At 39.6% G+C, this 16,674-nt stretch overlaps 1 protein-coding gene across 5 annotated transcripts in view; it reads left to right on the top strand.

Moving 5' to 3' along the window:
* The first annotated feature begins 5,743 nt into the window (after positions 1-5,743).
* Fam168b (family with sequence similarity 168 member B) overlaps positions 5,744-16,674 on the top strand; it is a 29,707-nt gene continuing 18,776 nt past the window's right edge. For 2 of the 5 annotated variants that reach the window (XM_047545900.1, XM_047545897.1), the window contains exons 1-2: positions 6,085-6,352; positions 11,705-11,785. In XM_047545900.1, coding sequence (XP_047401856.1) covers positions 6,319-6,352; positions 11,705-11,785 — 115 coding nt within the window. In that variant the 5' untranslated portion in view covers positions 6,085-6,318. Of the gene's footprint in view, positions 5,986-6,084; positions 6,353-11,704; positions 11,786-16,674 lie in introns of those variants that run through there. The other 3 variants (XM_047545901.1, XM_047545899.1, XM_047545902.1) reach the window with 3 other exon arrangements.

The following is a 16,674-nucleotide window of genomic DNA, read 5'->3' as shown; positions in this document are numbered from 1 at the left end:
GTATTGCCCTAGTAAGCCCTCATTTTATACAACAAACTCAATGACTGGACAAGAGAAACATTAAGATTCCAATAAGAAAAAAAATAGGCAAAGGACACATGAATAATTCATTCACAAAGGAGAAAATGTAAAGACAGAATGCAAATGAATCCTGCCTAACCCAAGTGTGCTTTATCACTGAGCTACATCTCCAACCCTTTTTTATTTTGAGACAGGGTCTTGCTAAGTTACTTAGGTGCTTGCTAAGTTGCTGAGGCTCTCACTAAGTTGCTGAGGCTAACCTTGAATTGTGATCCTCCTGCCTCAGTCTCCCAAGTTGCTGGGATTACAAAGGCTCGTGCCATCATGCCTGGCTAGTTTATTCTCTTTAGGTCAGCGATTCTACTTTGACATGATTATTCCATGGTAAGCAGAAACTCGAGCCAAAAACTAGGATATACATCATAAACATAAGAAATGGAAGTTAAAACAACCATTTCAAACTCAACCAATTGGCAAAAATTAAGAAGTTTATAGTAAGTAGGACAGACATATCAGAGCTCATCTCTAACTGGGGATAGTGTGGCTTGACAAATACTTTGAAGGGAAATTTGGTACTAATAAGTTTCAAGGTGCAGGTACCCTGTGACCAAGCAATTCAGCATCCAAGTAAACACCTCAGATGAATATATTCAAGTTTTTGACCATCACCTACAGTATTAATTTACTTTATAATTATATTAGCCAGGGTTTTTCAGGGCAACAGAACCAATAAGAGATATATGAATTACAGAAAGAGATTTAATATGGAATTGACTCATGTGATGATGGAGGCCCAAAGTCCCACAATATGCTGCCTGCAAGGTGAAAGCTGAAAAGCAAGGAAGGCCAGTTTTGTCAACATAAACACATAGGCCTAAGAACCAAGAGAGTCAATAAGGTTAGTCCCAATCCCAGTCTGAACCAGAAGCTCTGATGTCCATCCAAGAACAGATGATAACTGTTGCAGATAAGAGAGAGTAAATTCACATTTCTTCCATGTTTTTTTTCTGCTCAGATTCACAAAAGACTGGATGATGCCCACCCATGACAGAGAGAGTGGATCTTCTTTACATAGTCTACCAATTCAAGTACTAACTTTTCCCAGAAACACTCCACAGACATATTATAGAAATATTGTCTTACCAGTTATCTGGGCATCCTGTAGACCAGTAAAGTTGACAGATGAAATTAACCACTACAATAATACATGTAAATAACATTTTTTACAACTATTATAAAGCCAGGAATGGTAGCACATGCCTGTAATCCCAGAGACTTGGGAGGCTGAGGCAGAAGGATTGCAGGTTCAAAGCTGGCCTTAGCAACTTAGCAAGGCCCTAAGTAACCAGTGAGATCCTATCTCAATCAATCAAACAATCAGTCAATGCAGAGGGTGATTCATTAGCTTGATTTCATGACCTGGGACTGGTAGTTGGCTCGTTATTCAAGCCACAGATGCTCTGACTATCCATTATCACATGTCAATGGATCCTTTGACATGAATATTGATTGATATTTTCCTTTATTTTAACTAGTAGTAGTAGTAAAGTGAAATAACACTAATAGTAAAGTGAAATAACCTCTCTTGTCTGTCAATGACATCAATGACTTCTTCGGGAATTGGGTAATAGTTTTTGAATGTTATAAGAATATTTCCTGGGGCTGGGGAGATAGCTCAGTTGGTAGAGTGCTTACCTTCCAAGCATAAGACCCTGGATTCGATCCCCAGCACCTCCAAAAAAAAAAAAAAAAAGAATATTTCCTAAATCATCTGTACTATTTACAAGGTGATAGCTATAGACACTGGCTACTTTTAAGTGTAATCTACTTCACTAATATTCTCCCATTACATTCTTTTTTTTTTTTTTTTTTTGGGTGCTGGGGATCGAACCCAGGGCCTTGTGCTTACAGGGCAAGCACTCTACCGACTGAGCTATCTCCCCAGCCCCTCCCATCACATTCTTGACCCTAGAAAATCAACAAAAAAAAAAAAAAAATAAATCAAGCCCTGATTAGTGATATTTGATAAGTTCCATGGGAATAAATATTCATACATGGCCAATTTCAGGTTTCCAATAAGGTATCACTAAAAGAGACAAGAAGGTCAGTTGTACAAACCTATAGAGCATGTTACTAGGTAGATGCAATAGATGCAGGCAGTCTTAAGGCACAGGGAATAAAGTAATTAGAAAGGAATAAACTTTGAATATGTATTTCCTTTGTTTTTAATGTTAACTTTAAACAATAAAATTTCTGATAATGACTGTGCTTGACAAAATTCCTGGAAATGACTGTGCTTGCAAAATTCCTGGAAATTTGTCCTCAGGCTTTTATAAACCGTCCAGCATACCCCTGAGTTTATTTTAGTTGTTCTTCTGAAGAGAGATGCACGGATGCCTTCCAGTGTGATTCTGTTATCAATAAAACTATTACGGACATTTCTGTAGAAGTCTTTGCATGAATATACTATTTCACTTCTTTTTGGTGCAATTTTTTATAAAAAATTTCCAGATATTTTTCGAAAGTTCTTAAACCATTTTGTACTCCCTAAAAATATATATGAGCCAGTTGTGGTAGGACATGCCTGTAATTCCAGCTACTTGGGAGAACGAGGCAAGAGGATCACAAGTTCGAGACCAGCCTGGGCAACTTACCAAGACCATGTCTCAAAAAAAAAAAAAAAAAAAAAGGGTGGTAGAGCACTTACCTAACATGTGTGAAGCCCTTGGGTTCAGTCCTCTGTACTGCAAGAAAAAAATATTTTTATTCATATTGAATTTAATTATATAATAGGTAATACATTTACATGGTTTGCAAATTTAAAGAAAATAAACGTGAAAATTCTTTCTCATCCTTGTCTCCTATCTGCTCAGGTCCCATTGTACCATGAAGCACAAACAGGTGGGTTTGTCTCATGAATTCGAAGAATGAAATCCACAGACACAAGGAAGAGAGCAAAGTAACAGGATTTATCAGAGAAAAAAAAGAAAGCAGAATTCCCAAAGAGGGAGGGGGTCCCAAGAGAGGGATGCCAACTGGAATCTGTTGTCTAGGCATTTTTGTGGACTTGATCTGTCCCATAGTTGATTGGTGGGATATAGTATTTCTATTTTGCCTTCCTTAGCAAATCTGGAGAAAAGTGATTTCTAAGCTTTAATCAGCACAAGAATGGGGGTGAGAGTCTTTTGGCACAAGAGGAAGTACCTTTTGTGGTTAGTCATGTCTAGGGGCTTTTAAGGAACTGTTCTTGTGGCCAGGGACATATGGCGTCAGGAGCTTGATTTCCCAATCCTCTCTTCCTCCTTTTCTTCTCTGAGACCTCTTTTCTGGCTGCCTATGGGGGTCTATCTGTCTCCCCACTCTGTCCCTGACTTATCACAGGTAATCATTGCTGTTAGTTTTTTTTTTTTTTTTTTTTTTTTTTTGATATTTTTCAGTATTTCTGTAAATATTGTACTGGGGACTTAAACTAGGGGTGCTTTACCATTGAGCCACATCCCTGGTCTTTTTTATTTTGAGACAGGGTCTCACTAAGTTGCTTAGGGCCTCACTAAGTTGCTGAGGTTGGCCTTGAACTTGCAGTCCTCCTGCCTCAATCTCCTGAGTTGCTGGGATTACAAGTATGCAACACTGTGTCTGACTAGTAAGGGTCAATTTTTTGGACCACTGAAACTGAGATGAGAGTTCAAGAAGAAAAAGGAATGATGAAATTCTGTACTGTTATAGAACTTATTTATATATATTTTAAGCTGGAAAATGGAGTAAAATCACCATGGTGTTTATATTCCAATGGATTTGTTTAAAAGCGTATTGTCCTAATTTTGTTTAAAATGATCAATATTTACATACTCTAGAAGTTGTAGCAAACTATTGGTTTAACATCCCTAATCTGAAAGTTTGAAATTCAAAGTACTCCAAAATCCAGAACTTTTTGAACAATAACATGACACCAGAAATGACACATTGCATACTATAATATTTTGTTTTACGCACAAAATTACTTACAAATTGTATAAAAAATATGTATAAGGTACTTAGAAAACATAAATGAATTTGTATTTAAACTTAGGCCCCACCCTCAAGAGAGCTCATTATGTATATGCAAATATCCCCCCCCAAAAAAAAATCCAAACCCTAAAACACTTCTGGTCCCAAGCAGTTCAGAAAAAGGATACTTAATCTGTATTTTAACCTCCCAGTAAAATTCAATAGATGCCAACTGAAGAACCTTTAGTTGGAAATGTAGTTGATGCTGCTCAAGAGTGGAGTTGCCCCCTACTTGGACAGTGCAGGGTAGCCTGATAGGGTTCATTCTACTAAGTAGAGGCCCACGAGGTGGTTCTACTCTGCCTGGGCACACTGACCACCCACTCCAGCCTCCACTCAGCACATCATCTGTGACCAAGGTCAGCTCTTGATCACTGGTTCTCAGTTCAGGCACTGAACTTGTGGGTATTATTCATGTCAGAGAAGGGAAAACAGCTGATACCTCTGGTTATCAGTGATGAGTTCTGCTTCCTCAAATAATGACAGTTGAACATTAGAGAAGCGGTCAAAGCAAGTGTAGAAAGCAGGTTTTATTTAAGTAATAGTAACACAGACTTCTGCCTGAAGGAAGAAGGGGGGTCATAGCTGGTATCCCAAGAAGTGAGAATGGCTTGCCTTTACATTTTAGACTTTCTTTGTTCTCCTGTCCTTTTCCCCTTATCTCTCTTCTTCCTGAGTATGTGACTAGGCCCAGGAGATGGCCAAAAGGTGAGAAGCAGATGGGTAGGGGCAAGAGCCAAATGGTGTGATCCAGGCAAGTAGCATTAATTAACGACTGCCCTCTCTGCTATCTTTTGGGAGGGGTAGTATTGGCAGATAATTTTGGTAATCAAAGGGCTTTGGAGGCATTAACATTCCGGTCTCCCAGGGGTGGTGGTCTACAACTTCCTGGACCCAAACCGGCCTCCATTTTCTCCATGGTACCCTTTACCTATGTACAGTACGCCTTTCTCTAATTCTTGCTTCACAACTCTAAGGAAGCTCAAAGTCAGGACTTCCCAGTCAAGATCAAGCACTCTGAAGCCAGACCTTTTAGATTTTGAATGCTGGATGTGTCTTAGGAGTTTTGGGTTTTGTTTTGTTACTTTGTTTTTGAGGTGCTGGGCCTCAAGCAGGCTAAGCAAGGGCTCTACTACTGAGCTGCACCCAACGCCCCATCGTGCGTTCTTAAAGTCAGTCAATCTCTTGGTGCACAATTTCCCCATCATGACCTAAAGGGAAGTAGGGCTTTCAAAGCAGTGCTTGGCAGAGAGTCCCTTGCCTCCCCACGAGCAGAGACCAACCGGGGACGCCCGCGGCAGAGCCGGACAGCAAGGATAGCGTCCCCTGTAGGGAGACCAGGGTAGCGCACGGCCAAAGGAGGGGGTGATCCAGAATTATCACTCCCTGGCTGCGTGGGCTGCCTTAAATATGCGAACCCAAACATACTTCCTTCGCAAGAAGTTAATATATGTTACGATTACGTCCCAGTGTGTTTTTCCCGCTATACTGTGTTAACTTGTGCAACTCAGCGGCTGCCTACTAAAAGATGCCGCCAGCGCCAGCCAGGATCTCCAGGTTCCGCACGTTTCTGCGTGCCGGCCCATCCGGGCGTCTCGCGCACGCTGGCAGGGGCGCGCACGCCGTCGCGTCACGCGCCACGCGCGTTCCCGCTCCAGCGCGTTCCGAGCGGAAGTGAGGTTGGTGGCTCCGGTGCTGCGCAGCGTCGGAGGGGAGCGCGGGCTGCGGAGAGGCGGGCCGGGCGGATCAGAGCTAAGGAGAGTGCGGCGCCCAGGCGGCGGCGGAGACGCGGGCCGAGCGGCTCAGTCCGCGTCGGAACAGACCTCCGTGGCACTAGCCCTCGCCTCGACCCACGGCCGAGTGTGCCCGGGCGGGCAAGCGCTGGTTACCCAGGCCCAGGCCGCCTCGCGCGGCTTGGTGAGTGGGGCTGATTGGCGGGGGTGGCACGCACGCCCTCCCCAGCCCCGGCCGGCGGGCGGGCCGGGGCGGCGGCGCGGCGCGGACGGAAGTGCAGTGCTTTGTGCGACCAGCCCGGGGCGGCGCCAAGGTCGGGCCGGCGGCTGGGGGTCGCTGGGCGCCAGACTGGGCCCCGCTGCGCTTTGTCCGCTGGCCGGGCGGGGGCCGCGGGCGCGGGCAGGTGCTGTCTGTGCGGCTGGGGGCTGCGGCCCAGGTGGCCAGCCAGGGGTGTATTCATGGCGCAGGGATGTCCTCTCGGCCTTCTAAAGGTCGCAGTCACCAGAGCAAGAGAGTATGGAAAACAGGGGAGAAATGGGGTGTCGTTTCTGTAAGTCAGATTTGGTATTCTTGTGGGTTTAATAATTTCGAATGTGTAACTATTCACTTTATCTACAAAATAAAATTCTTTTTCGCTTTGCGGAAATTGAGCGTCCTCCCCCTGCTTGAAAAGGCACGATTTAAATTAGGTTTTAAGATTTTCTTCAGAAAGGACGTTTTGTGGCACAGTCTGGGTTAACTTTGAAAAAAGAAAGTGCACCTTTCCAGTGTGTCCACAAACAGGGTGCTTTTCTTTTATAGTGTGTGCGAACGTGCATCCAGTGGATTGTATGAGTTAATATTTAATCCTTAAAGTCACTCATAAACATGTTTTGGAGTGTTTTGGCATGCACAGAAGCTTTAAAGAAGAAAAGGTTTATGTAGTTCCTATCCCTTAAAATTTCCAGTCATCCTGTGTAATTTGAGATTACTTTCTCAAATACTGTTAAAGATTTTATATTTAAAAATTTTGGTTTTGACAGTTATAAGGACATAAACTTGTAGGCGAAGAAGTAGTGGGTTGTTTTCCCTCGTCAGCTAAGACTTCAGTAGTCAGGTTACATTTTGTAATGTTAACCACTGCGGTGGAAATTATGAAAACTTCGCTTCTCCTGGTCCTTATAAAGCGCACTGACTTTGGTAGAGTGCATTCTCATGCAATATTTTGGAGTGTTTGGCATGCAAGCTTTCAAATGATTTAAAATTAATTGTGATTTTGACTAAATGAAAGTTTAGGTCTGGTAGGAGGCACTACAGGCTTACAGTTGGAGACTGCTGACTTATACGGTTCTCCTGGTTGTTCACTTTGCAGCAGTCACTGGAAGTGCCCAAGCAGATAGTGTCCTTTTTCTGCCTCCTGCCTTTCAGAAGTAAAAGGATTAGGCTGTGCCCTAAGGCAAGTGCCTGGAACTCAGAAGGAAGGAGGGAGCAGCATCTGTTGTTACTGCCCAGACCTTCTTATCAGAACCTAATATACATGTTAAGATTTACTCTAAACTACTTTTCAAACCATATTAATTTTAAGATTAAACAATTGTAATTTGAAAATGCTATAGAAGTAGATTATAATTTGGAAAAAAAAATCTGCAGTGCCTTTAAAATATTTTAATTTTTTACAGGTTCTGAATTTAAAGGAAAATTTTTATCTTCCCAGCTTGTCTTTATAGTAGTTTCTTTTCCTGGACCAATTGAAACAGTTTTTTAAACAGCAGTGTTCCAGCACAATAGAGTAATTCTTCACTCATGTCTATGTTTCCCTGAAATCTGTCCAGTTGTATTGTGCAGAAATACATGAATTTCTCCCAGTAGATTGCATATGTTGGTAGTGAAAGTAGACTGGGGGAGTGGAGAACTTTCTTCTATTATATGCTTTTCTGTATGATGTCAAATGTTATTGAGAAGTTCCAGTGTTGATTAAAGAGTATTATATCTTGTATATTGGAGTCTCTGAAAGAGTGAATTTAAACCCCTTGAAATCAGGGTTGTTGATATGAAATCTAAAACTTCAGGCCTTTAATTTTTTTTTTTTTTTTTTTTTTTGTGGGAGTGTACTAGGGATTGAACTCAAGGGCACTCGACCCCTGAGCCACATCCTCAGCCCTATTTTGTATTTTATGTAGAGACAGGGTCTCGCCGAGTTGCTTCGTGCTTTGTTTTTTTCTGAGGAAGGCTTTGAACTTGTGATCCTCCTGCCTCAGCCTCCGGAGCTGCTGGGATTATGGAGTGTGACACCACACCTGGCTTGCCTGGCCTTTAAATTAAAAAAAAAAAACAAAAAAAAAAAACACATCTAGAGAGAGAGAGAGGCATAAAAATGTATTTGATTTTTGTAGTACTTCATCTTTGATGCATAGTAATTCATATTTCATCTTGTAAGGATACAGATAGTGTTAAGTAATTTGACTCTTAGTGATGTTAGGATTGATCTTTAGGTTCAGGTTTCAAGTCTACTAATCAGTAAACAGGTTATGTTTCAGTAACTCTGAACTAGATTTTAAATAAATGTCTTAAGTTAATATTCATTACTATGATAAATTTTTTTTTTTTTTTTTTTTTTTGTGGTGCTGGGAATTGAACCCAGGGCCTTCTGCTTGCGAGGCAAGCATTCTGCCAACTGAGCTATATCCCCAGCTCACTGGGATAAATCTTATGTTCAGTTGGATAATTCTTCAGTTATTCTTGCACATTCAGAAGGTACTTAAGAACTTCCTTCACTTTGTGAGATGCAGAGAGACTCTGTGGGAACCAGGTATTTTCTCAGTTCTTTGGGCTTATAGTATCCAAATAACTTAAGGAGCTTTTTGGCTTTTGTTCACAGATGTGTCTGTTATATTATAGGCTATCTTTTCCTTTGTTAAATTGTCACAAAACTACAACATTTTCATTAATCCTGTAATATTTCATGTACCTGTAATTTTTAATTCATTAAAATGTTTTAATAACTTTAGAGAATATATATTCTTTCAGGAAACAACCTCAAGAAAGTGTGAAACTTACTTAGAATTCAGATGTGGTTCTGTGAAAATTTTGAGTGGCAAGTGGGTTAAATTGTATCATTAGTGGTCTAGACTATAGGGTTATTATGGAAGGAGAGTCTTCTGGTTTCTGGTGTGTGTTTGAGCTTTTTTGCAATTTTTGGCTATCACAGCACAATATTAATTTGTGTAGTTTTTGATGTAATCATTTGTTTTCATTTTGTATACCTAGGAATGGTATATACCCAAGGAATGGGAACTCTTGTGCTGTTTATGAACTTCATTGCCTGTCATATGATAGCATGTGCTCAGCTGGCATTTAAGGGTCTCCACCTGGTTGTAACCTAACCTGTGTCTCCATAGTCATCTATTGTTGATTCCTTCAAGTAACCTAAGCTCCAGTTATACCCAGCTGTCTAATATTTGCAGTATGTGTCTTGAATTTTCTCATTCCTGTGACTAGTTGTGAAATTTGGAAATGCTGGCTATTTAATCAAGTTTCCTGATTACTCCTCCCTTCCCGGTTGAGTTTTTGCTCTCTCTGTTCAGCTTTTAGAACAGTTTATTCACTTGTGACTCTTAACACTCTGCCCTGTATCACAATTATTCATGCTTTTTATGTTAATCCTTATAGGCCTGTGCTGTCCAGAATAATAGCTATAATTTGCATTTGATTGTTTAAACTGAAAATTCAGTTACCGTATTTGGACAGCATAGTTTGCATCTTTGCAGAAAGTTCTGTTGGACAGCGCTTTTTCTAGATTGTAAATTCAGAAGAGACCTGACTTCCTCCTTTTTCTGTGACTTTTGCACTGTGTTTTGCTAATCTCAAATTCAGTTAAGAGAATAAAATTAGATTTTGGCACAGAACATGGAGAACTAGAGCTTGGAAAATATTTACTTCTTGAGAAACTATAGTTACATCTGAGAAGTTAGTGCAGTATTTAAGGACATTCATGATTCCTTTATTGTAGATCTCCCAAGAATGGGTTGAAAGTGCAGAGGAATTGGAGTTGGCAATTGCCAGTTTGTGGGACAAGACACAGTTGATCCTCCTGCTTACCTGCTTCCTTTCTTGTTTTTTCTGTACTCTGTTCTGTAGGTCTGTGCTTTCCAATGTGGTAGTCCTGGAGACTGGTGACTGAGTTGAAGTTAAATAAAGATAAAACATCGGATCTTGCACTAGCCACATTTTTTTCAGGTGTTCATAGTCACCTTTGGCAAGTGACTGCCATAATGAACATTAGGAAGGGGAGAACATTCTGATTAAGACTTATCATTTAACTGTGGTTTTGGATGTAGCAAATCTGGCACTGGTTTAGAAGTCTAAAAAAATTAGTTGTTCAGTTAATAAATGCCCTTATCACTGATGTTCTCATTTTTTTCTTATTGAATTTGTTACAGAGGTTAAGGATGTGGACTAGTTTATTCAGTATACTAAACTGCTTAGTTGTGACTATTATGAGTTAGGGTGAGCTGAATATTTGAAGTGCTTCATTTTTGTATTTTGTCTTTAATGGAATTCAAAACCTAGAGTGTTTTTAAAGTATATGAGTTTTTTAAAAAGTGAGAGTAGGTATTTGGACTTAATTTTGTACTAGACATTGGTATTAAGAGATACCACAGAAAATAGGACTGAGTATATGTTCGCTGCTTTTGTGGGCCTGTATTCTAATTGGGGATGTGGAGAAGGCAGACACTGAACAAATAAATTAATGTATATGTAATGTGTACCCCTGCCCCCCCCAAAATTAAAAAACAGACCTTTTAGCCAGGAGTCAGTGGTGCTCACCTGTGGTCCCACCTACTTGGGAGTCTGAGACATGAGGATCACTTGAGCCCAAGAGTTTGCTTGGACAACATAGACTCCCATCCCCCCTCAAAAAAAACGGGGGTGGATTTTTTCAGAGTAGTTTTAGGTTCACAGCAATATTCAGCAAAAAATTCAGAGTGTCATACATACTTCTTCCCTCATGCACAGTTTTAATATAAATTAAAGATCATCTTGATCTTTATAGTCACATAAGTCAGTGAGTGACTTACTGGATGAGGAATAGGGAAAGCTCACACTTATGCTGAGAATCTTAATTTAGTTAGGGAAGGGACAGAATCATAACTGTAAGTTCTTGAACTTTTCAGGGAAAAAAGATTAATGATAGAACATTGAGTGGGTTAATGAGTGACTGGGCTGTAAGCTAATTTTTCTATTTTAGGAAAAAAATCAAGTTATTTAAAAAATGTAGAAAAGTGAGAAGGAATACTAAACCCACCTCATGTAGAGATAATTACCTTTCATGATTTTATGTGTTTTCCTCCAGACCTATTTTCATGTGTTGGAGGTGTCAGTGACCATAAGTTGATGTAAATTTGGTATCACACTGCATAATTCAGTATTGTACCCTACTTTTTTCACTTAAGGTTATATCAATCGTGTGTTTTGAAGGCCCCCCCACCCCACCTCCGTGTTTTTCTGGTGAACCTGGAATCAAGCCTAGGGCCTGGTGCTTAATACTGTGGTACACCTCCATTCTTCTTAAATGCTTTCTAAAAAAGCAACTGTATATTTCATGGTTTGGATATATCTTGGTTTACTTAACTGTTTCTTATTATAAGGACATTTAGGTTATTTGTAGAAATTTTTTCCTTTTAAGTAGAGATATAGCGAATACTTTTTCCTATTAGTTTCCGATGGACTAAAGAGTGTTGTAAAGACTCTTCACAACATCCTGGTTGGGCACTCATTAGGACAGTAGGCATTCATTTTGTGTTTGCTGGTTGGGAGCAGCATCTTTTAGATAGGCTAGAGAAAGACTTGATACCTGCTCTTTTGGGACTGATGCTTGAGAAAAATGATACTTGGCTAAATCATTTTTTTTTTCCTCTTTTAGTTCTTGAAATCATGAATCCTGTTTATAGCCCTGGATCTTCTGGGGTTCCCTATGCAAATGCCAAAGGAATTGGTTATCCAGGTAAGCGAGTAGAATTTTTCATTTTTGAACACTTGGTATATTTCTATGGCATTGAAAATATTTAGTGGACAAGGAAGAAGATATATGAAATTAAAAAATTAAGAGACGAGACTGACTTTGATCAAAGTTTAATTTAGTAGCTTCAGCAGTTGGGACCAATATCTTGTTTCTCTAAGCTGGTCTGGTGAGCCTCATTTCCTCATCTTGGTTTAGTATTGGTCACAGGTCCTGCTCCTCCCTGTTGTGGTTCAGCCCTCATAGAAATCACTCACTTTATCTCTGCCCTATAGGAAAGCCCCAAAGGGCTTCTTATTTCCTCTTCATACCATTTCTGGGGTTTGTGCTGATGGAACTTCAGTTTTATCCCTGGGTTAGAGAGGGGATGCTTCTAAGGCCTGAACAGTATCCCTTCCTCTTAGTAGAGTCAGCTGGTTTGCTTGTTGGTCAAAAATAGCAAATGGTTGTCCTAATTGGTGACTTTGAATAAAGGGTAACTATTTGCAATGTTACTATTTCTTTGTGGATTTTAATAATATGGTTGAAGAAATAACCCTAAAACCTTGTTGCTACAAAATCCTTAAAAAATGGAATAGCTGGGCATAGTGGTGGTTCTTAGAAAATGGAATAGCTGGGCACGGTGGTGCACACCTGTAATCCCAGAGAATCTGGAGGCTGAGGCAGGAAGATTGGGAGTTCAAAGTGAGTCTCAGCAATTTGGTGAGTTCCTAAGCAACTCAGTGAGACCCCGTCTCTAAATAAAACATAAAAAAAAGTGCTCAGGAAAGGCCTTAGTGGTTAAGCACCCCTGGATTTAATCCCTGGTACCAAAAAAGAAAAGAAAATGGAATAAACATTTGCAAATGTCTACCTGAACTTGTAGGAGGGAAAACAAATGTCTGGGGCCAAATATGGAAGTGATGTGAAACCCATTTCATTTGGCCATTAAGGTAATGTTGTGTCTGTTCAGGAGGTATTTGCTCTTTGTGGATTGGAACAATCCACATGGGAATAGGCTTCAGGTCTTGTGAGATGAGGAGTAGGAATGGGCTCTAATCAGTTAATCTGATTTCTAGAGAGTGATCTCCCAGCAAAGGTGGACTAAAGAGTCCATTCACTGGTCCCACCTAGAAGCTTGAGTCTGCACAGGCTCTGAGAAGAGGGGTGGCTTTCCTAAGATTTTGTGGCCAGATGTTTGGGACACTGGTTTGCATTACTGTGTATTTCCTAGGGGCTCCAGAAGTTTAGAAACCAACATAAAAAATATTCTCCAGCTTTCATTCCCCTGGAACACCTGACAGCAGCAAATGCATAAGTGCTGTGGAGGCATTTGTCCTCAACCCAGTTTGTGTGGGCTTCCCACAGACAAAATTCTACCTGCTTGCGTGCAAAATCATTATAAGACACAGGGTGCTGTCAGGTGAAAGTCACTAGTCATGACTGTTTGCTGTGTCACACATACAATTTTAGAATAATTACAAGTGGAAAAGAAAGACTCAAAAACATAAAAGGGGAACAGTGTGCTGGCAGAAAAAAAGTAACCAACTGGAACTTTAAAAAAGGGGGAAAAAAGGTATTTGGACAAAATTCAGTTTAACTTGCAGATTAGAGCCCTGCTAAAGAGAGAACCAAAAAACAGTATTAGGACGGGGGGAAACAGACTGGCTAACAAGTTTGAGGAGAATGAAGTGCTGCAGGAAGGATAAATGTCAGTTCTGTATAATGGTATGAATGCTGAGATGTGTACATTGTTCCTGCTCTTTGGTTGGCCAAAGGCAGAGATTGGTAAACTCTACATGAAGATCCAGATAATCAGTATTTTGGATTTTGTGAATTGTACAGCTACTTGGCTCTGCCTCTGTAGCATAAAAGCAGCCTTTGGCAGTTCTCAGTGTGGTGTGTTTCAGTACAGCTGTGAAAATGGGTGGTGGACCCTGTGGGCTGTTTGCTGATGCTTGTCAAGAGAATTTTTGGAGTGAGCCACTTTTTTTTCCCCCCTCACATTTTGTTATTTTTTGGAACCTAAAAATTACATTTAGAAGAAAATTTCTGTAATTTTAAAGAGATTTTAAATTTTGTATGCTTTTACATAATTTTTTCCTTCATTTTCTGAGACTTCCTGTTTTCTTGGTTTTGAGAGTTTTACATCTCTCTTCTGTAAAACTTTATGAGTGAAGTTTCAATGAAGGAACCAATGATCATTTCAGATCATTTAAATCAGGGAGTCAGAAATATGGAATGATAAACCTGCAGGATGTGGAGTCCAGCATAACTTCAATACTAAAAACTGACAAGACATTTTAATAAAGGAAAGTACTTTTGTGCTCTTTTATATGCCTTTAGTGACAAATGGAGATGCTGGTCTTTACTGTTATTTTTATTTACACTTGAAGAGGAAACTCTTTTCAGAAATGCTTTATGTTTTGTTATAATTACTGATAAAATTGAGTTTATATCCAGAATTTTTTATTTAATTCTTCTATTAAGAGAATTTTTACTTTTCTCTTAATGGTATCAGTAATTACAACATTTAAAAATACCCTCTTTCTCCTTTTGCATTATTGTTGCCATGCCTTAAGACATTACTGCTTTTATTTTGTGCAGTCCCTAGCTATTAACTCAGTTTGTAGTGCCCTTTATTTCTTTCTCTATTGACACATTTCTGTCTGGGTCATTGCCCTTTCTTTAACGCACCCTTCCCCCACCTACAAACTTGATAGATTGAAAAAATAGAAATTTATTCTCTCCCAGTCCTGGAAATCAGAAGCCTGAAATTAAGATATGGGCAGGGCTACATTCCTTGCCTTTTCTAGTTTTTGGAATTGTGGATCATCCTGCACTGTAGCCCACATCAATCCTATTTCTGTTTCCATGGTCACAACCCCTGCTTCTCTTTTTTTTTTTTTTTTTTTTTGGGTGCTGGGGATCGAACCCAGGGCCTTGTGCTTACAAGGCAAGCACTCTACCGACTGAGCTATCTCCCCAGCCCCCCTGCTTCTCTTTTGTGAAATTAAAGTCACTTGTCTTTGGATTTAGGGCTCACCTGGGCAGTTCAGGATGATCTCATCTCAAGATCTTGAGTCATATTTGCAGTCTTATTCCAAATAAGGTCATGGTCACAGATTCTGGGGATCTAATGTGATATCTTCTGGGAGCCTTTGTTATTGTTTACAATGACGAATATAGATTTTTAGGTTGGCAGTTACTCTCTCAGACTTTAAGTATGTAATTCCATTGTCTTCTAGTTTCTTTTTTTTAAATATTTTTTTAGTTGTCAATGGATCTTTTATTTATTTATATGTGGTGCTGAGTATCAAACCCAGGGCCTCACACATGCCAGGCAAGCCCTCTACCACTGAGCCACCACTCCAGCCCTGTGTTCTAGTCTGTTGGAATGAATTTTTTGATTCTCCCTTGCCACCCATGGTGCTCTCCGTGGCTTTTAAAATATCTTTGTTTTTACCATGATATAACTAGGTAAGATTTTCTTGGTGTTTGTCTTCTTTAGTATTTAGAGAACTTTTTTTATTCTGGGTTGGTTTCTTCTAGCAGTTGCAGTACCTGTGCAAGTATTTTTCTGCCCTTTACTTTTGTGGGACTTCATTAATGAAGTATATGAATGTACTATGAATGTACTTTTTTTTTGTATTTTCCTTTTTTTCCCTATTAATGAACTTAAATAAAGCTTCTGCTGATCTGTTTTCATTTCACTAATCCCGATTGTGCTCAAATTTGCTATAAAATCATATATTGAATCAAGATTTTTCATCTTCAGTATACTACTCAGTTCTTTTGAAGGTTTTTTTGACTGACTGTAGACTCTGGATTCCCTGTAGGTCTGTTTTTATTGTCAATTTTTAATTTTGTTTTTCAGTCATGTCACTTGGGTTGTATGGTAGTTTTCTTTGTCACACACATTTTATTAGAAATTGTGAGTGGTCCTGATGATGTCTTCCCTTGCCAGACAGATAACTTACTGATTGATTTTCTTAATCTACTCAGGGACTAGGGATCTGTTGCCCATGCTGAGTTGACAAGTGTCCTAGGCCAACAAGTTCATGTATTCTAATTTCTTCTTTGGTACCCAGGAAGTAGTAGATGCTGAGTTGGAATTAGTAGCATATATATTTTTGTAGGGAGGATAACACTTGTGGAAAGTCAATGGGGAGGAAGCAGAATTGAGTAGGAAGAGCCTAAGTCTGGGGTGCTCAACTGAGGAAGTCACAGCCAGGCCATTGGGTTTCCTGGGGCAAGGATTAGCAGGTTGGTTTTGGGAAAGTGATGCAGCTGGTGTTGTACACTTTGCTTTGTTAACTTACTGTATTTTAGAAATTACTCCCATATCATTTCACACAGTTTTTTTTTATTTTTATTTTTTTTTTAAAGAACATACCACTGCATAAACCCTCCATTTTGGTTGTTTTTTGTTAGTTTGTTTGTTTGTTTGTTTTTAAATTCAACCACTTTCCTTTTGATGGGTGGTAGTGTTTGAACTGTTTGCTGTTTGAATGATATTTCAGAGTGAATGACCTTGTGCCTATATTGATTGTGAAATTAAAATTAAAGGCAAATATTAGAGGTGGGGTTGTGTATCAGAGAGTAAATACATTTGCATTTTATTTTTTGGATACAGCATTTTGCTGTGTTGCCCAGTCTGGGGTTGAATTCTGGATTCTTCAGCCTCAATCTTCCAGATATATGTGTGCAATTTTTAAGGTAGTGCCCAGTTCATTTCTGTAGGGCATTTCCTGTTTTTGTCCTTCTTCTTAGAAGTATATTTTTCCACAGCCTTGCTGACAAAGTATCTGATTTTCAGGTTTTTGTTAGTCTGATGTGAGAAATCGTATTAGTATAGTTGTAGTTTGCATTTCTAATAGTTCATGTCTATTTTT

The sequence above is a fragment of the Sciurus carolinensis genome, chromosome 3 (genome assembly GCF_902686445.1).
Source record: "Sciurus carolinensis chromosome 3, mSciCar1.2, whole genome shotgun sequence".
NCBI classification, from domain to species: Eukaryota; Metazoa; Chordata; class Mammalia; order Rodentia; family Sciuridae; genus Sciurus; species Sciurus carolinensis.
The sequence above is the reverse complement of the archived record's forward strand: the minus strand, read 5'-3'. Positions and strand labels throughout refer to the sequence as shown.